This window comes from Vidua chalybeata, chromosome 3 (assembly GCF_026979565.1).
Source record: "Vidua chalybeata isolate OUT-0048 chromosome 3, bVidCha1 merged haplotype, whole genome shotgun sequence".
Taxonomy (NCBI): domain Eukaryota; kingdom Metazoa; phylum Chordata; class Aves; order Passeriformes; family Viduidae; genus Vidua; species Vidua chalybeata.
In genome coordinates this window covers 29213762-29238028 of record NC_071532.1, presented here as the reverse complement: position 1 = coordinate 29238028, position 24267 = coordinate 29213762, and the positions used below count along the sequence as shown (strand labels likewise).

The following is a 24267-nucleotide window of genomic DNA, read 5'->3' as shown; positions in this document are numbered from 1 at the left end:
CTCTGTTACAGAATAGCTGCTGTCGTGGTGTTTTGTTGCATATTGCACTGGAGTAATTACCATGCTGCCAGAAATGCAGGCCAAATGTATCTGTATATTGATTTTTTCAGAAGTGTAAGCTTCAGATTCAGTGCATCTTCACATCTGCAATGAATGTCTCAATCTCTATTTGGCAGGTAACCTCTGCAGATTGTTGTTGTTCATTCTGGCCTGTTTTTATTGTGAAAAATATGCCATAGTTATTAATTTTTTTCCCTCAAATACAGAGGTATTTGCAAAGCTGCAGAAAGGTCATTGTGACAGAGGTATATATTGGGAAAACATTACATCTTGAAAATCAGGTTAATCCTTTTTTGGTGCAAATGCATCAACAACATTAAACCTTCCTTTTCCCTTTGAGAAATCACTTATGAATTCAACACTAAAACATCTGACATAAATGGAAGATATCAAGCATTTATAGTTCATACCAAGTATAACTTGAGTATGGTTGAATTCTCTTAGCACCTTTTCTTCCTTTCACCAGTCCAAACGCATGCAATTGTTTAGCTTTATAATATTATATTCTTAAAAGAGAAAAAAAAGGTAGGAAAAGCCAACTTCTCTCGGTCCCTACAAAACACATCTATAGCAAACAAAACACCTGTTATGTGCTCATCTCACATTTGTAAAGTGTAGAAGATCTTTAATTTATTCTTCCAAGGTTCTGTCCATCTTGTTTCATTGGTGAAACAGACACTGCTGGCAAATAGAACAGGAAGTGTAAAGTGCACAATGTTCACTTTTTTTTTTTCCCCACAGAATATATAGCTGGAGACATGCTTGAGTGCATGCTTGATTTTTGAACCTATTGAATTATTCTGTGCCATAAGAAATAAGAATAAGGTAGAGCCTTTGCTCTATGGAATGAAATAACTTTTGAACCCAAATGAACTCAAGACAAGAAAGATTAAATCACATTTTCAGTATGTTATGTGAAACGTGCTACATGCTTAATATTTTTTAGGTTATTATGTTAATAGAAAAGTAAGTAATATCAGCATAAAAATATGTGTGTGTTCTGGTGATTCTCCTGTTTTCCCATCTAGTAAATACTACTCACTTCCATAAAAAGCCTCAGGAAGATGTAGAGATGGACAGAGTAACACTCTAAAAGACTTCATATATACACCCTATTGCCAGATTTTTGTTCGGCTTTATTTCCTGATCTAATAAAAAACATATGTTCTGTGTGTGTATGCTGTCTTGCAGCATAAAACTGCATCCTATAGGAAATCCTGAAGCATTTCAAAAGGAAGGTACTCGGCGTAATCACTTCAGGGTACTGCTTTCTTATAGGAGCCTTGTTGTGCATGTTGGATTTCAAACCTCCATGGCGGCACTAATATGAAAAGTGGCCATAAATAGAATGAAATGCATCAAGGGCTTCCAGAAATAGAAATACCTTTTTTTAATTTGCTGGTTTGAGACAATAACTTATATGTTTGAGTTATCATATTGTAAGCTATTATTTTAAAATTAATCAAAATAAAATAAGTTTATAGATATTAGGAACTGAGGAGGGAATATGGTTCTGACTGTAGTTATTTCTCTTGGATTATTGTACAATAATTAGAAACATTTAAAAATCATGTTGCAGCATCAGGCAACTTCAGTAGTTGGAAGTGAAAAAAAGCTTATGAAAGCCAAAATAAGCTTTTTATGTTTAACTAGTTTTGAAATTTGCACAGTATGGCCTTTTGTTACTCAGTGATCACTGGTGAGGAAAAAAGTGCTGTCTTTGAAACATCACACTGCCTTTAGCAATAAAAGGAGAATACTGTTTTCTCTAAAAAAAATAGGAAGTGTTAGTAAAAGTGATAGAGATACATTGAAGGAGGAAATATAACTACAAAGTAATGTAGCTCTTAGAGTTGTTTTATTTTCATAATTTTTTATTTTTCTGAAAAGCCTTATTGTAGAGAGAAGAAAAAAAATAAGTTAGTCTTTCAGACAGATACGTTGAATATATAGCATTGTTATTTAATCAAATTTGACACAAGAGTTAATAGTTCTAATGACATTTAAAGCTGTTTTCAGTCTTCTATAATGTGGCACTTTGTGAACAGTTGAAGAAGTTAATTTCCTGTAAAGTTGAATTTTTGAAGTTCTGTGATCACATGGTCCAAATAAATGATCTCATCCTTAATATTTCTTAAGTCAAGTTGCAAATGTTCCTAAACTGATCATGTCCAGCTCTCAAATTATTGCAGCACTAACTTCTTGGATTTTTTCTCTCAGAGTGCAGTAAGCTGTTGGATTTCCTCAGAAAGCGCGACATTTGTAACCACCACAGCCTTTAATACTTTCTTCCATCAAATCTTTCACTACTTGAGTCTTGCTAATGTTTTCCATCAGCCTTTTCCTGTCAGAGGAATTAATGTTCCATTCACATGTTATCTTTTAATTCAGTTTTATATCAGTGATACTTATAAAGATTGGATATGGCAACAGGAAGAAAGGTTTGGAAGCTGGGAGTAGGTTGTATATTTTTGCATTCAGTCATGAACGAGGCTTGTAATCGGGTTATCTACATAAAAAATCCCTGGGGTTTTACACAGACAACTTTGTTGAATAAAATTACAGCACCATGATTAGGCACCACGAAAATCCTCAAAACAGTTTCAGTGCTTCAGTTATAGAAGCACAAGCACTTGGGAGGTGTCTCTGGATGATGCCATTCCATAGCAGTGCTGTGAGCAGGCGGTGTTGTCACAGAATTAGAACAATTCTGTTTAATTAGAAGAATTAGACAAACTTGATTTGGGTCTTTAATTAGCCTGGTTTCTTGTGAATAAAATGGATTATTTTGGGTGACAAGTATGAAATTTTCACAGTTTGTACAGTAACTAAAACAAAGGTGATAAATTTGAGGAATTTTTCCATTTCTTTCATGGTTTATAATACCAAACATTTATACTCAGTATTGCTACTGTATTGTAAACAATGCTTTCTCTAAGGCATCTCTTTACAAGTTTATGTGATGAAAACTGTAATATCACCAATAAGTATTTTGTTATTTACCTTTTAATTTGCTTAACAAAGAGCTTTGACTGTTGTTATTTGCAACTAGAAGAGAGCTCATCCTTCTTAACATCAAGTAAATAAATTTATAAATAGGTGAGCTCCCCTTTTGCAGCTAGTTGATAATTTTTAATGTATTGTAAAGCCAGCAAGACTGATCAAGTGCACAGAAAATGCATAGTGGTGTTTGGAGAGGGGAAGAGGAAGCTTGGTTTCAAATAAAGTTATTTTGTTTTTCTAAGTGCAGTTAAACCATGGAATTTAGTGGAATTTTAGTAGACTCTTAAACTGCCTCTGTGGATTCCCTAACTTCTGACATGTTCTTACTAGTTCGTTTTGTTGTATTTTTTTTGCCAAATTGAAATATTTTCAGTGTTTGAAGCAGCAGTCATACTTCATACTGTTATATGTGCTTTATTGTAATTTTAGCTCTGTAGTAAATTTTACTGCTTAAAAATTTTACTGCTTAAATTTTACTGCTTAAAAAAAAATGCAGCTTTATGGAATGATTCTTCAACATAAACTGTCAATCCCCAGCATAAACTGTTGATAACCAGTGGATACTTTGTGACCAGGACTGAGGATAGGGTATGGAGCAGGCACCTCTCTAAAAATGATGATAAGAGAGATGCACAGAAGATCTGTGCTGAGGAGCCATTCAATGTGTGGCATCTCTTAGGTGCTTTGTAGCAGAGATTATGAGCAAAGTACTGGAAACATGAGTAGGGGTAGCGATGCCTTCTACTCATTTCTGTTCTGCCAAATTCGGACTGTGAAGTGACTTGAAACCACAGGCTCTCCCTGGATTCTGGTTTAGTTTATCTGAAGCTGGTAAAATAAAGTGTTTAATCTGTTCACTAAAGAAAATGTTGATTTTAGTGGGTGATTTTGCAATTGCAGCCACTGGTAAAATAGAGGAGTGACAGGACGTGGCTTGTGGAGTTGTGGGTGGAGGTGAACACAAGCACGACCAGATTGGTACTGATTGCAAAGGGATAACACAGTAAAGAACCCATTGAGATACTTTTACCACTTGTGTTTGTTTGAATGAAAAAGGGTATGAAGTATCCTAATAGTCCCTTCTATCGCTGATGCAAGGTGGTTTTCAGCTGCCTTGAGCCAACCTGGCATTTAATGAAATGGGTGCCTACTTGTTCTCATTGCCAGTTTTGAGGATTTTGAGCCTACAAAAATCCTAATGCCAGAGGATTTGTGTAGGCTCATGCTCTGCAAACAGCTTGTGCACAGCAGTCCACATGCAGTCCTGTGGCTGCTGGGTGTTGCAGCTGCCACAGGTCAGATGGTGGTCCTCTTGGAGCCATTTCAGCAAAACCAACCAAGATTTAAGTATTTCGATGTTATTTAAATGAATTTAAACATTCTGCCACTGGCCACCAGTGTGTTCAGAAGGCAACAACCTCTGTGCAGCTCAATATCTAAAGCTGAGTAGAGGGTTAAGTGGCTTTAAAAAACTGTTCTCAGAGACAATGAGACTGCTCTGGGATAATAAAATCAGCGGCAATCATGTGCAAATGTTGGTGAAGGTGGTCTTGAGTAAGGGAAAGTGTTGGAAGAACTTGTTTTTCAAAAAATTTGTTTCTGACATAAAAACTGTTGCTGTTGACATTCCCTTATGTCAAAAACACATCAATTACATGCAAGTGGAAGAGAGAAGGGGGGAAAAATAACAATAAAGAACAGATCTTTCTGACTCTCTGAAGAGAAGAGCCCCAGGAAATGTCATCATTTTATTCTGGATATTGTCTGTTACTGGTGAATTTACAAAGGCAGCGTTCATCTGCTGTGGTGCTGCTGATTGTAAAACGAAGTGCATGATCGTACTAGGGCTTGGAAAATGTTTGATAGCTTTGAGTTTGGCACTTGCTGTAATAGCGTAGGATGCTTGTTTGTCTGGGGAAAAAATCCACAAGGCGATGAAGCATTGTCACTAATTAAAATCAGAAGGAATACTTGAGCCATTTGGGGGAGATGTAATCAGCTGACTACTGAGATTAAACTTTGGGAACAAAAGGCAAATACATTGCAGGTAGAATTCCAAATGTTCAAAGCAGAGATGAAAAATTCATTAATGTTGCTCTCTGATTATGCAGTTAGCCCTTTCCTTGCCCTTAAGTTTACCTTGGCTGGGGCACTTGCAGTTAAATGGCACTGTGGAAATTACTGGAAAACATTAACATTAACTTGTTATTGTAAGCTGACATCATGCTGAGCCTGATGGGAAGTGAAAATTTATAAATAGCTTGTCCATATGTGTAAGGCAAAAATCTGCTGATCTTCAGCAGTAGCATGATTCATGTATTTGCTGTAGTTTAAACTTCATTGTGAGTTTTCTATATTCATATGAACTTGGTAGTTCCAAAAACTTCAGGAAGATCAGTGGTCCAAAACTGACAGAACTCTGAGGAAATACTGTTGCTATTTTCAGTGCAGTTTTGGTTGTACAATCTGTATCATACTGGCACTTAGGTATTATTCGCTCTGTGTTTTCTGAAGAGCCAAGTGCTTCCAAAAAAGTATACTTAAAGCATAATTTTGACTTTTTTTTTCCTCCCCCCATAAATTCTCATGCACATACCTACTATCTATGAACTGGAACTTAGAGGATCCGAATTGTCTGTCTCTGAGATGCATCCTTTGTTTATTTCAAATAAATCACTTAATCTCTGTTTCCTTGCCTGCAAGACTTTATTCTATAATATTTTATAATATGGGAGAGGGAGGTCATATTGAGAAACAATATGTGATTACATAAGTAAAAGCTTTATTTCTATATCATTCATGGAAAATAAGGAAAGAGATGTTGTGTATTTCAGGGAGCCAGTCCTCTTTCCTCTTAGATGATCTTCGTTGTTGGAAAGTGGCTGGATCCACACACACCTGGGCTGAGCAGTGCTGCCATGTAGTCCAATGAGACTGAAAATACAGGAGGGCTCTTGGGTTGAATATTGTCTTTTTCTCACATGTTACAGCTAAGTGGGATCCTCTCACAAAAATTAATTTCTAGATGTTACTGTAATAAAAGAAGAAAAAAGAAAAAGAGTTTGCATTAAATGCACCTTCCTTTTTCCAGTTGTCTTATGTACTACCCTTGTAAAGCTGAACTCATTATTAATGTTTATGCTTGGAATTCAATTTAAGTTATCTGCAAGTTAAGCCCATCCATCAGCTATGTTGTCTAGACATAAAGTTACTTTTATTGCATCCCCTTTTATAGGGATAGTTTTGACAGAGGAAAATTCTTGTGAGTTTTACTTGCATTCAGCTGTGTTGCTATGTGTCAGAGGAGTTTTGCATTTGAGCTGGGGGTCTGGGCACCAACATGGATGGTGTGTGATGGATTTGCATAGCTCCAGCCCTCAATGTTTCCCTTGTTACCTGCATCTAACTGTGTGAGAATTTTCCTGAAGGGAAGGACATTTGCTCTATTGTTTGTACTCAGGTGCAGCAATCCCTGCTGTGGAAGAGCAATCAATCTTACCTAAGTTCAGCAGGCTTTGAAATGTAGAGTTCAAACAAAAGAGTGGAGTTGTTAATATTGAGTTCCTCAGTTGCAAATGGAGCCATTAATGGAGACAAAATTCTTGTAAATAAGAAAGCAGTGGAAGTTGATCCTCATGCACAGAGACATGTACAGTCACAGGTTATGACTGACAATGTACGAATGGGGAAAAGCTTTCAGAAGTTGTAATACAACCTTAAAAGACACCACTTTTTTTTTTTTTATTACCATGGTTATAGCAAGCTGCACTGGGACTTTTCATGTGCCAAATTATTCCTCAGACAATAAGAATACTGAATGTTTTTCTTATGTTTGAGAGAGACCTATATATATTTTTTCTCCTCTGTAAGTTTAAAATCATTAATTGAGAGAAGTAAATGGTTTTCTGTACCTGCAAGCTTTACTTCACTTTATTTTATAATGTGAACTCGGGAACTAAAAGCATCAAATTAATTTAGCTTATTTCTAATTATTTTCTCTGCTTGTGTGTTAATGCAGACATTCCTGAGGCAGAAGATCACCTCTGCTGAAACCAGCAGAGCTGTGGGGTCAAGTGGCAGTGTACTTCTGAGCACTCTTGATAAACATGTTCATACTGTGTCTCTTACTATGTCAACTTCTTTGTGTCAGTGGGGTAGCTGACAATATTCCTCCTAATTGTAAATATCCCTCAGTAAACAGGAATATGTGCTTTGGTCTTTTATTTGCATTTGTTTCCTTCATGTGGGTATGTACAGGAGAGCTGTTGTGAAGACATAGCCTGGGAAAAAATAATTTCAATTTGTTTCACTGCTACATCTCAAAAAAAAAAAAAAAAAAGAAGAGGGAAAAGAAAACTGGGGTGTGTATGTGTGTGGCTTTATATCCTGTGAGGTAGCTGGATTAAGACAATGACAGGTGGGTTTTTAAGATGACAGAGTATAGATTTGGAAGAAGAGACTTCATTGTATCCATCCTGCTGTTCTGTTCAGAAATGGAGGCTAAGAACAATTTTAAACTGCTCCCACCAGCCTGGTTTGTTCATTTCTCTAGACTTACAAGGTTTTGGTTATATGCTGTGGGAAGATAATAGGGGTGTTTCCAGAGAGTGGAAATGCCAGCAGCTCCACATCAGCCTCTTTCATCTCTGGTCAGGCTGGCTGCTTAGGAGGATGTGTGTGAGACCCACTCAGCTTTGCCTTTTCTTTGGCTCGTCAGGCAGATTTGCCTTTCCTTAGCCCTGCTTGCTTCTCGGGGTTTTCTCTTGGCTCATCAGCCAGTCCTTCTGGTTGGGTTTCTCTGCCCAGCACATGTACCTTTAGTTGAATGACAGTTTAAAAAGTATCTTAAATCCTAATGCTAAAAAAGTCCTAATAATGATAAAGCGACACCTCATATCGGCTTTCTGTGTGAATAGGCAAACCATGTACTTCTAAAAGAAGATTCAGCTGGGTCTTCCAAGTAAAATAAATCTGTTATTTCCTGGCAGCAAACTTCTCACTGTTTTGTTTTCTCCTAATGAAAATTTTGAGTTACATACATGAATTTTAAGCTTCAGTTCAGTTTCATCACACTGAAATAGGAAGAAAAACCTGGAGAAAAACCTAATAAAAATTGTATTGCAAGAATTTTGATCTGTGAAATTTCACATTTTGTTGGGCTTATTTTAGGCAAAATCACATTTATCTTAAACATAAAGAACACATTTTTAGTGATGGATGTTTTGTGATATATGTCTGTCATGGAGAAGAAAGCAACTTTTCTATTTTTCAGTATCTTATAACGTTCATTAGTTATGGCACATTCATAGTTTTCAGATGATTAAATAGCTGTGTTATTATTGCTGAGTTATACAGAGTTAAATGGTATTGTATTTGTATTCATTGATTTAGATGTTTTCAACTCTTTTTTTACGTCTTAATTCAAACAAAACATGCTTGCCTTCATTTTAATCAAAACAACTTTTACTTAATGTATAAACCCAGCTTCATGAATTTTGGTGGATACATTTGGAAGGATTCAAGTGCCATAATTTCTCATGAATAATAAAGCAAAATGGGGTAATTAGATAATGAAATGTGCTGACAAAATAAAGCTAAAATTCTGGAAAAATTGAATTGTGAGCCAGCTGTTGCTTTAAAGAAAGAAAAAGATTTTATACAGTTTTCATAAAATTATTTGCAGAAGGAAATTGTTGAACCTCAGACTGCATTTATTAGTCCATACAAAAACAAATTTAAGGGAGCAATATCCACATGCAATCACATAATGTATCTCTGGCAGAAATAATAATCTGATCTGTTAGTTGTGAATAATGAAAGACTTCTAAGAAAGAAAATGGTAGGAACAAAGGGGGTGATGCAGTAATGATTTGGTATATCTAAATGATCTAGGACTATGAGAAGAATGATGGCTTTTTAATACATTTGTTTGTTGGTGACAAGAGAATTGATAAACATTTGAAATTCCTCTTCAGTATATTGCCATTTAAATGGGGAAATAAATTCAGAATATTTACTCTCTCCCACAAGCACCAGATAAAAACTTCTCTCATAATTAAATACCTCAGGTGAAGAAAATCCTTAATGACTGTAATAGAGTTGATCTGTCCACAGAGTTGTTTAACCTCGGGGTGATGGAATCTGGATCATGAGGACACAGAGCACAGGTGCCACCAGCAGTGCCTGGTGCAGCACCTTTGTGCCCCGTGGTTCTGGACTCATTTTAAACTCTGCAATGTGCCTGGCTGCTTTTGTCTGGGAGATCAGCATGGACTGCAGGCATTGTGTTCATACCATACTCTGGTGATAAAACGTATTTCTTTTCCACAAATAACCGATTTTTGACAGAGCAGAGTGGTGGTAGTTATAAACTCTCCCATCTATTTTTGTATGGATATCTTACTGGAAAACTGGTGGGGGGGTAGATGAAGTTTTTAGTCCCATTGTAATTATCACACTGATGCTTTTCATCTTTAAGAAAAAAAGAGGATTTTAAAGACTTGTTTTTCCCCAGAACTAATTATTGTAACTTTGAACTTTTTATCATACTTATAAAAATGCCTTCACCTGTCACAGCAGCTTGCCAGTTTTTATCTACATGGTTGTAGTAAAAAAAAAATTGGACCTAAGTTTCAGAATACGGAGGTAACTTGGCAGTTGTATTTATCAGAGAAGAATAAAATTTTATCTGCCTTTAAATGAAAGAAGAAAAGAAAAACTATGTTTGAGGTTTTTTACTAGCATGTTAATACTCAGGTGAAAGCTTTTGATGGGACTGTTCAGAAAACTATTTAGCTCAGTAAATCTTCTTACTGCTGCCATTTTGCAAACACCTTTCTTTTTTTTGCCTTCCCATGTTACTTCAACCTTCATAGCTTGTTGAGTAGCATATTTTTGAAAGCTGAGTATTTACACAGTGTTTTCTTTCAGCTGCTGAAACATCTGTATTCTTTGTAATTTTTTTAGGGAGTTAAAGGATATGTGTTGAGAATGTTAAGTTTTGGGTGATGTCAGTTTGGTTTTTTGGTTTGTATTTTTTTCCCCCCAGTAAGCACTGCAATGAACACTGGGAGCATTGTTTCAGTTTTGCACTTAGGAATGTGAATATTTGTACTGTATACTTAACATAGCTGAGGGCATGCATGAAAAAGTTTTTGTTGCTTCGGGTCATCTTAAGTGGGGAGAAAAGCTCAATGTTGCTGCTTCACTGAGAAGTGTGCAGTGTTGTTTTGGAAAATCTCATTGTTTGAAAAAAGGCACTTGGTGCAGCAAAGTGCTGAAGGCTGTGCTTTCTTTCAAATGCAGACATGTGCTCATATACCCCACCTAATCATTGTTTTATGTCAGAAATTAAAAGTTTATTATGAATTTCAGAAACCTTAGTTCCTTCTAGAAAATTATTGCTAATGCTATGAAATGTAATTTTAATTTGTTAGAAAAGTGTGTCATGCTAGATCAACTTTGTGGCTATTGGAATTTTGTGCTGTATTTGCAATGTGTCTGTATGTATGCAGGAGAACTCTTGCCACCAAAATAAATTCGCACTAGGTAAATTTTGTGTTTGATAAAAGTTTTCCTCCATCACTATATTGCTTCATTATTTAATTGTGTATTTCCAAGCAGTTTAAGCTGATATGAGAGCTGCTAAAGGTAATGATCTGCTGCATATAATATCAAAGTTAGCGTGGGGGAAAAAATGTTTCTTGCTGATTTACATTTTTGACTTAGCTGACGTCTAACCATTTAAGTATTTGTTTTTATTTAAAAAAAAGCAATGTGCATTTTTTTTCACTTAAATCATCCAAGTGAACACTTAGAAAATAGCAGATGTTATGTCTTAAGGCCTGCTTGGGTACAAAAAAAACACTCAACATTCTCATGTCAGGACAGGGCAACAGAGCGTTGCATCTGAAAGCACACTGTTGGGTGGGGGATGGATGTGAACAGGAAAGAAGGATGTGTGCTGATTGAACAGCGGGGAACCAAGCTGGCTGTTCCTTTTCTTCTCTTCCTTCTCCCACCCTTCTCTGCTTTTTCCCCTTTTCTTGAGGTTTCTACAGCTGAAAAACCAGGGTGAAACATCGACAACTCCACGAAAGGTACTGGAAATTGGGAATGGCTGCAGAGAAGAACATGCCTTTGTTGGCATGCCGAGTCCTTGGGTTTTGCTCATTAGGATATAATGTCACACCTGGGCTGGCTTGGTGGCTTTTGTTTGGGTTTTTTCTGTCTATTTTGCACTAAGTAGTCTTCCCATGCAGAAGGTTTTACCTGCAGAAGCTTAGGACATGCTGACTCAGAGTTAGAACCTCGTGAACTGAGTGGTCTCAGATGTCCCTTTATGTATCCAACTATCTGGACTTCCCATGGCTTGCACTCTTTTAACAACTCTTGTCCAGGTTGATGGACAGTCTCTGCTGTTCTCTTGGTGTTTTATCCTGGCTCCTGAACAGCCTGCATAGGGGAGGAAAAGGTTTCTGGGCATCCATGAACACACCATCTTTAATGCACAATTCCACAGAACTACAAGCAATGCTTTGTCTCAGTGAAGTGTTGTATCTATTAAAGAGAACCACTGTCAGCCAGCATAAACCTTCCTCCACAGGTAGTGCAAATATTTGGTAAAACTACCTTTAAAAAACAAAAAAATCCTTAATATATTGCCTTTGTGTAATAAAAAAAACAATGCTATGTACACAAGGAACACCATGACCTCAATGCATTTATGTGTGAGGAATTCAGCAGAGGATTTTAAAGTATGAAGTTTTTTGGACTTGAGGAGAGCCATACACAGGAAAGCCTGTCTATTTCATTAGCTATATCAAAACAGTCTCATAAAACTTGCTATCTCCTCATGCAAACTGGCAAACTCCTCATTGCCTGGCTTATAGTCTTAGATCATGGAAGCCAAAGAATGACACGTTACATGTGATGGAAGTGAAGAACTACTGAGATTAACTTTTACACATTGCTTGTTTGGTTGCCTCTGGTTTTAGCTTACATAAATTAAGGCTTTGTATAAAACATGCTGATGTTAATTACAATTTCCACTTTAGCTTAGGCATTCTAAAATCTCATGCTGAAAAAATATTTACTTTGTGAGGAAAGCCTTCTAGGTGTCTCAAATATGATGAGGGTGCCTGAATAAAAGATAGAGGGCTTACAATGAAATAACAAGAAAATTAGGGTTTTGTGTATGTCAGAAAAAGTCAGAACAGGCTAAATTGTAGTTGAACATTTTCTTTCATGGATGCAAGCACTTTCCAAGAGTGCATCAAACTCTCACGTGAGTTGCACGTTCTAATTCTACTGTTTAAATAGGGTTCAGGTCCCATGATTTTTACCATCTGAATAGTATTGAAGGGATTGGTTCATACAGAGAATTAACTCCAGAGGAGTTTTGGTTGCATTTTCAATACTGGATTTCCTACCTGGACAAGTTTAAATCCACCAATTTTACCTCCTTAGTATACCCAGTTCTTTCAAGACCTTTAGCTTGAACTATCAAACTACTTCTACATCTACATGGAAGGCACTTTGAGAGTTGTTTTCAGAGCTAAAGAGTTTAAATTAATTTAGGCTGCTAGGAAAAAATATGATAGCCCCTTCATAATTGTGTAACAGATTTTATATTATTCCTTAGAGGTAAATCCATTGTCATTCCTGGAAATGAATGCAAGCACAGAAGAATAAAATTGGAAAGGTTAAAGCACCAAATGGTTTTCAATTAGCAGAGGATATAAAAGGCAATAAGAGCTTCTGCATAAATATTATTTTCCATTTTTGTTCTTTTTCTTCTGTCATGTCTATGACTTAACAGGCATTACAGGCAAGCCACAAAAAATATAGAGCAACTATTAGTAGCGGCAGCTTAGTGCATTGGTTTTGATGAAGAAGGTTAATTTGAGTAGGTACTTATGTAAACCATTTTAATAAGCAAACACCTGCACACAGGAAAGAGCAGACTAAAGGAGAGGACAAGGTAGACATCTCTGGTGACACTTTGAAATGTTCGTGAACTTTCACTTCTGCAAAGTGTTTTGTAGAAAAAGATAAAGACTCAAAGATTCAAAAGATCTTGGAATTGGAGGATAAAGATTCAAAAATATCTTAGAAAGGCCGTTGTAGAAAGATGCTATCAACAGAATGATGTTCAGTTCAGAGGACTTCAGAAGATTAAAAAAAAAAGAAAAGACAAACTACTTCTCCAGGATGTATCTTGCCTACAGAGCACCTGCTGACAAAAGGAGACAGGAGTTTATTTCATTGTTCCTGTCAAAGTGTCCCAGTGGGATCTCTGTGTTTAATAAGTACCTCACTAGGAAAAAATCTGGACTGACTGAATAGTGTCCAGAGAACAGTTGTTTGTCATGAGAGCAGGAGTGGGAGCGGATAGGAACACCTTACCTCAAGACCTTGGATTTTGAGGGTGAAAGACTACAGGAGTTGCATACAAGTGTTCTGGAATCTGCTTTCTTGGTTGTTTTCAGGATTAGGGCAGTCAGGCATTTGTTTCATTGGAGAATGTTTAGACCCTGCCTCAGTGTTTGTATGGATTAGATAGTCTCTTGACATCTCTTCTGTTTCTGTGCTTATTTGAAATGACTGCAGCTGTTTTTCCACGTGAATGATTTCACAAAAAATAACCCAGATGAAATTGTGTCAAGTTAATGCTATGTGGCAGTGCTTGTGTTTCCAAAACAAGCAAACAAATAAAAAAATATAACCCCCAGAGCAAGTGACAGCTGGAATGTGGAAAATCAAGATCTGAGATCTAAAAGTCTGAATACAAAGGTTTTTCTTTTCCCAGAGTGAAGGCCCCAGCTTGATACATTAGTCATTAAATTGTCACTTTGCAAGTATGAAGTGCTAATACTCTCACATATCAAGAGTGTTTCCTTATCAAATGCTCACAATATGTATTTTCAGAAATGGTCTGATAATATCTCTTAAGTTTCCTAAATTCTGCACATGGTCAGTTTCAGTAAATAGTGGGGGATGTACTTTTTCAATTTGCATAGAAGCCCTTCCTGTAAATGTAACTTAGCTGTGTAAGCAAACAGAATTTCCAGTTTTGAGGCTGTAAGGCAAAATTCCTTATGCTGAGTAAGATCTTTTCCATTAGGCTTCAGTAGTGCAACACACATTTCCATGTGTTCCCCTTCAGAAATTACCTCACCCAGGTGTTTCCTGTTTACTTGCGTGTGAATGGGAAAAGTTAAAACCAAGTGGGATGCTACAGGTGGTGTCACTTGTGTCAAGTGTGTGTCATGCACCCTCTGCCACATGCAGGATGGGCACTACAGGGGCTGGGCTTGGAGAGCCCCTCTCCACTGTGCAGTTGGTATCAGCTTTCTTACACTACCCAATATTTTCATCTCATACTTAGATGACTGTGCTTTTTTTTTTTTAAGCAAATTTTTTCTTAACACTTTTCTATATATTCAGTGCTACTTGGAAAAACCTGTTTTTAAATAGCAAGGAGGGTCTCTGAGAACATACTTTTTTTGTTTTAACTGTCTGACCAGAAAGCTATGGTCTTGCTTTCTATTCAGGTGCCTTGAATTCTTCCCTTCATCAAAGCTTGGACATGCCTATTAGGCTTTTACATGAAACTCTGGAGGAGAAAGTGCAGAACCCCAGTGCAGGAGCTCAGTCCTCAGAAAAGGGAAGTGTGAGCATTTCCCTGCTCTGTGAAACCCAGCTGGCCGCAGTGTTTGACTGGGTCCTGGAATGAAGTTCTCCGGAGCAGGAATAAAGATACTTTTCTGGCAGCACTTCAGAGTGGTTGTGGATGGTAATTCCCTTCCCTGTCTCCTTGGTTGTACTTGTACAGTGCAAAGAGCCCTGCTCCATCCATTGTGCCAAGCTGCCAGTCTGCTCCCCAGGCAGTTGTGCTGCCACTGGGGAGCAAATGGCACAGCAGAAAAGTTGAAAGTTGAGGGATACTTAAGTTGAAAAAGGCCAGAGGAGCAAGGTTCATCCAGTTGCCTTCTGTTGACTTCATGGAGGTAAACATCTTCCAGCACTTTCTGTTGTTTTGTGTGAAAAATGAGTTTTAAAGATGGGGCAACTTGAGGATTTAAGGATTCTGTCTGCTGTGAGGCCAAGTGAATACATGTTTTTCCTTGGGTAATGGTTATTCGTTTTGCAGGCGACGTTTCATCTTTCAGTTATTTGGAGGAAAAGCAGTGGCTAGAAACTCTTAATTTGAATTTTTTTTTTTTTTTAAATTTAGGTTTTTCACTTGCTGCAGTCGTACCTAGAATCAAACCAGTTTGTTAGTTTGGACTTCCAGCAGGGACTGTGTGACATCATTTCCTGTATGGGAACCAAGTTGTGGCTGGCTAAAAGGTAAGATTTATTTGTGTTGAAATATGTAAAATTTAGATGCCTTATTGGATTGCTGATTTTTAATTGAGGTTATTTTTTTTTCCAAAAGCAAGGATTGTAGTCTAATCATGAAAGAAAAAAATAACTGTGAATGAACATTCCTACAGAAACAGACATTTTGAGGATAACTGGTGCTTCTTGGCTAAGAAGAATATGCCACATGTAATATATGAGGTTTTTATGTTGCTGCTTTTCTGACTTTGACCTTCACAGAAAATTAGTGGGAAAATGTCATGGCAATTGTTTAAACTAAAAGTGTTTAGCTGCCCACAAACAATCCAAGATAGAAACACTGGGAAACATTTTTCAGAAGTTCATTTTCAGGTGACCTACATATAACTCAGTAACGAGCTCTCTTGCTTTCTCTTGCTCTCTCTTGGTCTCTTTCTTTCTCTCTCTTGCTCTCTTTCTGTTTCGCTCTTTCTCCTCTCTTCCTCTTTTTTTTCTCTCTCTCTTCCTCATTCTGTCTTTCTTTCCCTTTTTCCTTCTCTACTTTATCTCAGCAATTGCTTTTGAGAATTTCTATCCATGAGAATTCCTACCCAAAACTCTAAAGGAATCAGTTGTGAACAACAGCACAGGTCCTTGCATAGAGAACAGTTTCTACTTGGAGACTGATTAAATAGGCTGAGATTATTTTTTAATAATGGAAAAAGGACAACTGAAGGATGTGAAATATGAGTCACAGAGAAAGGGACAGGAAATTAGCATTCTGTCCAAGGTGGCAGATGTAAAAGAAACCAACTGATGAAGTTTTTAATGTAATTTTAATTTGTCTATGGAACTCTGTGATTTAAGATAGTCTTGGTTTTAAACCTGTCTGAATTTTTAAACAACAATTTAACATGTCATGGAAGGAAAGTCCAGTGAGGTTACTGAGTATGTAGACTTCACAGTTGGCTCAAGAAATTCTTTAGGAACCTTGAGGTTTTGGCAAATGTCACTCTTGATTGCATCCATTTCCTGTGCATCTGCTCTCTGCCCCAACTGGAGACATCATGGTGGATTTGGTGGACATTTTCACTTGAATCAGCGTAAGCATTTTCAAATGTTTAAATGAGAATGTTAATTTGCATAACTAATTTAAATTCACTGATGCTGTTATAAAGAGTAAAAACCCAAGCACTAGAGATTGAATTCAGTAGAAAGGCACTCATGCTAAGTAATTCAAACCTTTTTCTCTTGCAGCAAATACATAAAGGCCCGGCTCTGTTCATTACAGATTTTAAATAAATTCTATTTCCAAAGTAATTTTTCAGAGCCACCCTTTTTAATACATCGGTCACTGATTGATGACTGGTTAGGTTTTTAGTGAGGTTTTTAAAATTATTTTATTATCATCTCTGGAAATGAAAGCTTTTCAGGCCCTTTCTAAGAAATTCTTGTGTACAGTAAAGGTGTTTTCCTGAAGAGAAGTGTTTTCTCTTTCACTTGCCTGTAAAAAGTCACAGCTGTACGTGTTGATGTCAGCAGCACATTTTGTCGGTTTGTTGTAGCCTTGTCATAGTTCTCAACAATGCAGTTAATGCTATACATAAAGGATTTTAGAATGTCTTTCTCCCTAGATAGTAAAATTTTGTATTACAAGCATGCAGCCTTCCAACACTAACTTAAAGCATGGGGATTTTAACTGATAGAAACTGTTTTTGCAAATTTCTAATGTACTTTATAATTCTTGCACACTTTAAGCTAACGTCTCCCTCCCTCTCTCCCTCCCTCCCTCCCTTCAGTCTGTCTGTCCTGCCCTCTGTAATTCCCTTAACTTTTGCTTTAGATAAATGTATTCAGTATGGTGTCATAAAAAAAAAAAAAAACAAAGGGAAAAACCTCCAAGAAGCAACCCAAACAAACAAGGATATTGAAGTGGTGTTTTCTGGTGGTTTTAGTGTCCCACATGCAGTGTGCAGCTTTACTGTTAGTAGTTGACTGGGTGAACAACTGCTCTGTGATCAACAGTGAAGTGTGAGGGTCTTGCTCTTGCCTTTCTTTTTTCTTGTTATAAAGGACTTTTAGAAGATTGCTTGGCAACTGAGTTGTGAAACTTTGTGTGTGTGTGGGTTTCTGGGTGTTGGGAGCGCCTATTAGGAATCCAGCACTTTATTCTTGCCCTGCTGTTAGACTTCTTGATATGCATCTTTTGCTGTCAACAGAGGGTGATGGCTGGTTGGAGTCATCCTCAGTCATGTACAGACATTCTTGCCTTATTTCTGTTCAGGCAAAGAGAATGAGCATCACAGAGAGAAGCTAATGGATCTCCATCTGGTTTTTCTGCCTTTTCCATAAGGAGATAATTTACCATGCCACCGATACTGCAGGGCAGAGACTATTTGAAAAGAGGCTGTAAGAGGCACTCACTGTTAACCTTAAATGGTTAAAAAAAGTTTAAATAACAGGAAGGTGGTATGTGAATCTGGGGAATTATTTCCAAACATCAATTTTCAATCACATTTCTGTGCTAGTTCTGTTAAATTCTTGCTGGTGTACTTTCAGCTATGTACTTCCTTTGTACTATGGAGCAAACTTCTCTGAGAATCTTGAATTACAGAACTTTGGATTGCATATGTCGTTCTTAAAAATGAGGCTCAGTTGTCATGTGTGTGTATTTGGAGAAGAGATTATCATTTTCAGTGATTTCCTGAACTGAGTGGGTTTTTTTTTGTTTGGGTTTTTGTTTAGGGTTTTCTTTGCCTTTTCAGGGCCAGAATGGAATTTCCTTTCATCAGAATTTATTGGTGTAGAATAGCTCAATATTCTGTTGCACATTCCATGTAATATACTAATCTCTTTTTTCTTCTCCATGCTACGCCCTGATTTTCCTTTAGAGAATAAAATAATGGATCATATTCCCCAAATCGAATTTCATAAAGCATTCACTTTTTCAACTGGTGTTTTCTGTCTGTTGTGAAGGCAGACTTCTCATACTGCTGGGGCAGCATGGTGACTTTTTCTTCTTGGCTTTTTTTGTATCTTCAAAACATTAACTTTTCTGTGTATTCAAAACCAGTGTTTTAATTTTTGATGTTTTGAATGAGACCTGCCTTTTATCCACTTCTCAAGGTGATGGTTCAATCTTTTTACTTTAACTGTATGTTTATACTTAGCTTGGTGTTTTTTTTTTTATTTTGTTTTGAATATACCTGTTTGTTAGTCTCAAGTGGTTTAGTAATGTTACTGCTTTCCCTCACCTTCACACCAGTGTGAGTTAACTGCATTTTTTGCAAATGTGGGAGATGCAGGGTGTTTGAGAACAGAAAAAAAAATACATAAAATCTGTTTTGTTGGAGAACTTAGGTGATGGGACTAAATGATATAAATTAGTCTGATGAAAGCTTTAAAAGTTTATCAAGCTAAATCTTTGAAAGCATTCTAAGTTCTGTCATATGAATAATTTTTTTTAAAAAGTAGTTTTTAGCTCAACTTCATACCAGGGAGTTACAAGACTAACTCGAGTTGCCTTCTGCTTCATAAATACAGGACGCTAGAAGAGCAGCCTTTGGATTTGGTAATGTGTTGTACAGAAGTCCCAGAAATATCTCTCTTGTTTAATTTGTAGCCTTTGGCATGACAAAGTATTGGTATTGGAAAATTTGAGAAATAATGTCATTGCATGGCTTTGCTGTAGAAAGCTGCTTTTCAGCACTTTGAGTTGGATTTTCTTTTTCCACCTTCCTACTTACTGGAGACCACAGGAGGGGGAAAAGACTTTGAGGTTCTGCCAGAAGTCAAATAACATACTCTGCTAACCTCTAGCCATGTGTCATTTCTCAGCTGAGAGCTTGTCTGCGCTGGGAGAGTTTACTTCTAAGAAGGTGGCTTTCTTGAAACTGACTTGTGAGGCGTAACCACGTATAAAACCAGTTGGCTTTGCATTTTGCAAGGAGTCACTGGTTTATCTGGAATGGGCCACCTGCGGTGTTTTTTATAACCAAAATAACCCATACTCTGCAGTGCTGCTGCTTACAGCTCTCTGCTTTATGGTTGGCACTGTTAAAAATACAAATAGATCCTGCACAAGATTCGAGCTTGCACAATGAATACATGCAGAAGTTATTTTAGGCACGGGCTCAAAATGAGATTCACTGTTCGCTGAGATATGTACTGCTTGGTTTTCCCCTGGCTGATCCTCCGATGGTGCAGCTATGACTGCTTTGAATGAGGAAAATCTCATCCATATTTTATAGCCCTACAGAGTATAGTAACTTGCCAAGTTTTGATGGCCATGGCACTCCATCAAGCCTGTTGTATCCCTTTTCCCCTTCTGCTTTTGGCAGTGCTATGCGAGTGACAGTAGGCAGATAAGCAGTCATAGGTCCTTCCTAGGAGGAACTTCACATGAGGTGCATTTAGGCTATCTGTGTAGAAAGCAAGAATATGGCCTCTTTGTAGTTTCAAGACTTCATGGCTCAGACTATAACCTAAATAAGCCTTTTTTCTCATATGCCTTTTAGGAGAGACAGTGGTGACTTCTAGTGAGCACACTATTACAGGCAAAACTGGGGCACATGCAGGCATACCTAGGCAGAGGTGCAACATGCCCATGGCTCTCTGCAGCTTTGCAAGCAGCCTCTATGTGATTTTTGAAGTGGTCCTTATTTGGGAGTTGGAAGTGGTTTTTTGTACTTTCAAAACAGATGGAAGTGGGGAGAATGTGAGGTTATCCTTGACAGAGAGAGAAGTCCTCCTCTTGTTTTAGTACTCTTGCCTCTTCTTCCATGACATCAAGATGAAACTTCTTGTCCTTCCAAGGCCATATCTGCACTTGGCATCTCCCTGTTTTCTAACTTTTCCACTTTTTCATTTCTGTCTTTAAAACCTACACATTGAGAAGTGCAGTTAATTGTCTTTGTTCGTTAGTGGTCTGTATGTGTTGTACAGCCAAGTTCAAAAGTTGAAAATAGTTTTAATGATTGAGCCTTTCTCTGCAGAAGTTTATTTACCAGGTTTCAAGTTGAAAACTTTCTGTAAGCTGGAGCATTACCCTTGTACACACAAAACATGAAGGGAAATTTTTTTTGTCCTGTTCCAGCGGAAAATGAAGTGTACCAGTATGAACAGCTCACAGAGTCACAGAATATGCTGAGTTGGAAGGGACCTGCAAGGATCATCGAGTCCGACTCCTGGCTCTGCACAGGCCATCCCCAGGAGTCACACCATGTGCCTGAGAGCATTGTCCAAATGCTTCTTGAACTCTGTCAGGCTTGGTGCTGACTCACCAGTAATTTGTTAATCTGCACATTCTAACCCATGGGCCTTGTTTAGCCTCATTTGTCTTTGTTTTTGAGAACACTCATAGCACGTCATTGTTCATAAATGTATTCCTAGAGGCACTAATTTAAATCTTACGTGCTTTTAGCAGCCTGATTTAGGTTTCTGTGCTGCTCCAAGTCCACTCTTTCACCAGTTTTGATAACAGTATCCTTTACACGGCTACAAACTGTTTATTTAGGCAGTTGGTGATTGCTTGTTTTGGAGCACCCACTTTGGGTATCAATAGAGATGTTTGGACTTCAGGATGAAGTTTAAATGTGCTTTGCATAAGATAAAATAGTGTTTGACTCTGGTTCATAGGTGTATTCCTAACTTAAATAGGAACATTCCAGGAATATTAAGTTTTGGATAAGGTTGTTTAAGGTGTTCCCTCCACCAGTGCAACATTTGGAGTAGGCAGAAACAATCTACAGTTACAGATTTTGGACATAAATCCTCACATCTGAAAATGCTTTTCAATAAATAAACATAAGAGTTTTCATAGCTTTTTCTTCATATGTAAGCCCCTTGATTTAATTGTGTAAAATTCATTAAATTGCACATGGGATTAGTTTGACCTCTTAAGTTTTTTAGGATGTTGCTCAGGAATCACATTAGGTTCTCATTAAAAGAACAAAAAAGAGAACAGCCAGGATTATTTTATCAATCAGGTATGCTAAAAACAACACCAACAAAACACAGCCTTTGAGTATCATTCACCAAGGACAGCTGGAGCACAAATTAATTTTTCTTAATAGCTGAAACTCAGGATGTTTTTGGTGGTATGACAATGAAAAAATAATTTGTGTAGCTTCTTTTTAAAGCAATAAATTCTCTGTCTTTACCAGGGAAACTAATAACAACATAATAGTCTGGCTTTGAGGGTGGTAGAAAAACTTAAATCACCAGACTAGCAACTCCCTTTGGAGACAAAGCCTGTTCTAATGCTGGATGAGCTGTCCCTATAGAATGGGCAAGTGAGGGGGTTGTGCACATGGTAATTACATGGAGAAGATCTCAACAGTACCAAGTAGGCAAGCAGATGCACTTTTACTAATGTTTGTATTTCTGTTTCTATGTGCATGTTCCTGCGCTTCCAGGAACTCAGCAAGGTTTACTTGGTAGTGAAGGTTTCATTATTACTTTTTTAAATGCTTTCCATTAAATGTAGGTCTGTTGGTCGTGATGTTCATTGATGTGCTGGTTTTGTATTACATGCTTAAAAATGCTATGGACAAAGTTTAATAATTAAATCCATTATTAATGTCTCCTTAAGAAGACAGAAGGAAGGCCATGCATGTTGATTCAGTGCTACAGATGTGAGCTCTGAGAGAAAACAGATTAAAGTATGAATGCTGCCATCTAAATAAATACACCCCCAAAAACCTCAGTCATTAGAATACTGCAGAATTTGAAAGCTAATAACCAAAACAACAGGAGAAGATTTAATCTCTTAATCAGCCACTCGCCGTACGTGTAGAAGTGATTTCCATGAGCTTTGTGGCCTCCATAAATGATAACTGATCCTTTACCAGATCACGCTGCAGGTAAAATGTGGTCAGTACAAAGCCAGCTTGGCCTGGTTCATCAGCAACCCTCCAAGGATAGAGCTCCCCATGGACAGCCCTCAAGGATTATGTAGAGTTGACTGTATCAAGACTCAGGACATCACAGATGTCACAGATCAAGACTCAAGACATCACTTTTTGGTGTGTTTAGAAGATATTTTAGCTGACACAATGTCAGGTCACATAGCAGAATAATCTGGCCACCAGAAGGAGGAATACTTCTGGAGATTGGGCATTCTTCAGCAAGGAGTATGCTGAAAAGTTGATAGAGAGGGGAAAATAAACTGTAAACCCAAAATTTAGCCACAAAAGCTGAGATTATGGAAGACAAAGGCACAGTAGGAAACTCATAATAGGAAGTTGCACAGATCCCATCTCCAAGTACCAGCTTTGACATGTTGGACTTAATAAAAATTCTTTCCTGTGTTTATGTAATGCTAAAGATGAAAATCCAGCCTCTAATGTTGCTAAAATTTTGACTTATCAGAAATGTTTATACAGTTCAGAAATACAGTAATTTGTGCAATTGCATCCTGTGCATTAACTTGAATATGATATTCAGGAAACAAATTCTATTGATCCCGTGGAATCAAAAACTGTATGTAATACTGGTGGCTAGAAAGTTGGGAGAATTTGGGGTTTAAATTCATCACCAGCGAGCTGATCTATTTTCTGCCAGCTAAAATATAAATTTCTTTGACAGTAACATGTTATTGACACAGAAGAATAGGGCAGTGTTTAGTAATTACAGTGTTTCTTTTAATATGGGACTTTATCTAAAATGATATTGATAAGTTTAATCATAAGAGCAGGTCTTCCTTCCAGGAACTTTAGTGCTTTCCAGCCTTTCTAAAGGCTTCAGAAACATACAGCATTACAGTAAGAGTGGCTTTTCCATTGAAGACCAGAGAAGGAGTAGGCAGTTCATTTAATTAATTGGTCACTTTGAAAATTGAAATGAAAACAGTCATGCAAGTCATTACGATGAATCTCTTCTTCTTCACAAGGTAGCTGTGAATTGACCTTTGAAGGGGTTGCCCTTGTGATCTTGCCAACTCTGGTATTTTTACCCTGATGCTTAAGAGTGTATTGTGACTGTTTTGGACAAAATACAAGGATTTGTAGGTGACTTTGTAAGTTGTGTAATTTTGACTAAAGTTCTACAACAGCTTGATTCATTATCCAAAAATTGTCATCAGTTTTTAAAGTTTGGAGCTGAGATTAACCAATCTGAATTGCTAAGAGTCACTTAAACACTGTATTAAAAAAAATATTGTCAAATACTGTTAATTATTTACTGTTTTTCTGTGACCACACCTGTAATGTACGTGTTACATTATTAGGAGGAAATTCTACTTTGTTAGTTATTTAATAAAGTTATATTCCCATTTCAGAAATAAGATTAGAAGTTAAAAAGATTCATAAAGCAGCACTGGGTAAAAAATTTGCAGTCTTTCAGATGTTTCTAAAAGCTTGGAGACTGCAAAATGCAGAGCTTTTCTGAAACCTCTAACAAAAGGTTTTAGAAATCACTAAGATAGCCAACTACACTAAGATACCTGTAGCTAACCTCATCCACAAGAGAGATATTATGGATTTTTATTTGAGAGACATTAATTGTCAGATTGCACTTGAAATTTCTTAGTGCTCATTGACAGTTTGAGGAAATATGCTTTGATTTTTATGTTGTTAAATTTTTAGTAAATATTGTAAGTTACTGTATATTAAATAGTGCTTGTCCTGCTAGTAGTTTTCCAACATCTGTTTCCCAATGAGGAAAAATATGAGCAAAATAAACGACCTCTTTGGAAAACATTGAATTTCTAGAATAACCAAAAGCTAATGTAATAAACATTAACATGAAATGCTTTGATTTCATAATCACTAGCTTGTATCTGTCTTATTTATGTAACAAATGCAATAAATTAATGTTACAGTTGTTGTTGCTCATCTTGAAGTGAGGTGGAAAAAGAGGAATGATCCAGGATAAAATAGC

General features: G+C 37.1%; 1 protein-coding gene across 1 annotated transcript in view; it reads left to right on the top strand.

Moving 5' to 3' along the window:
* The window catches only part of THADA (THADA armadillo repeat containing), a 214282-nt gene that overhangs the window by 138751 nt on the left and 51264 nt on the right, over positions 1–24267 (top strand). The window contains exon 31 of the mRNA XM_053936896.1: positions 15302–15417. Within this exon, the coding sequence (XP_053792871.1) occupies positions 15302–15417 (116 nt within the window). The remainder of the gene's footprint in view (positions 1–15301; positions 15418–24267) is intronic.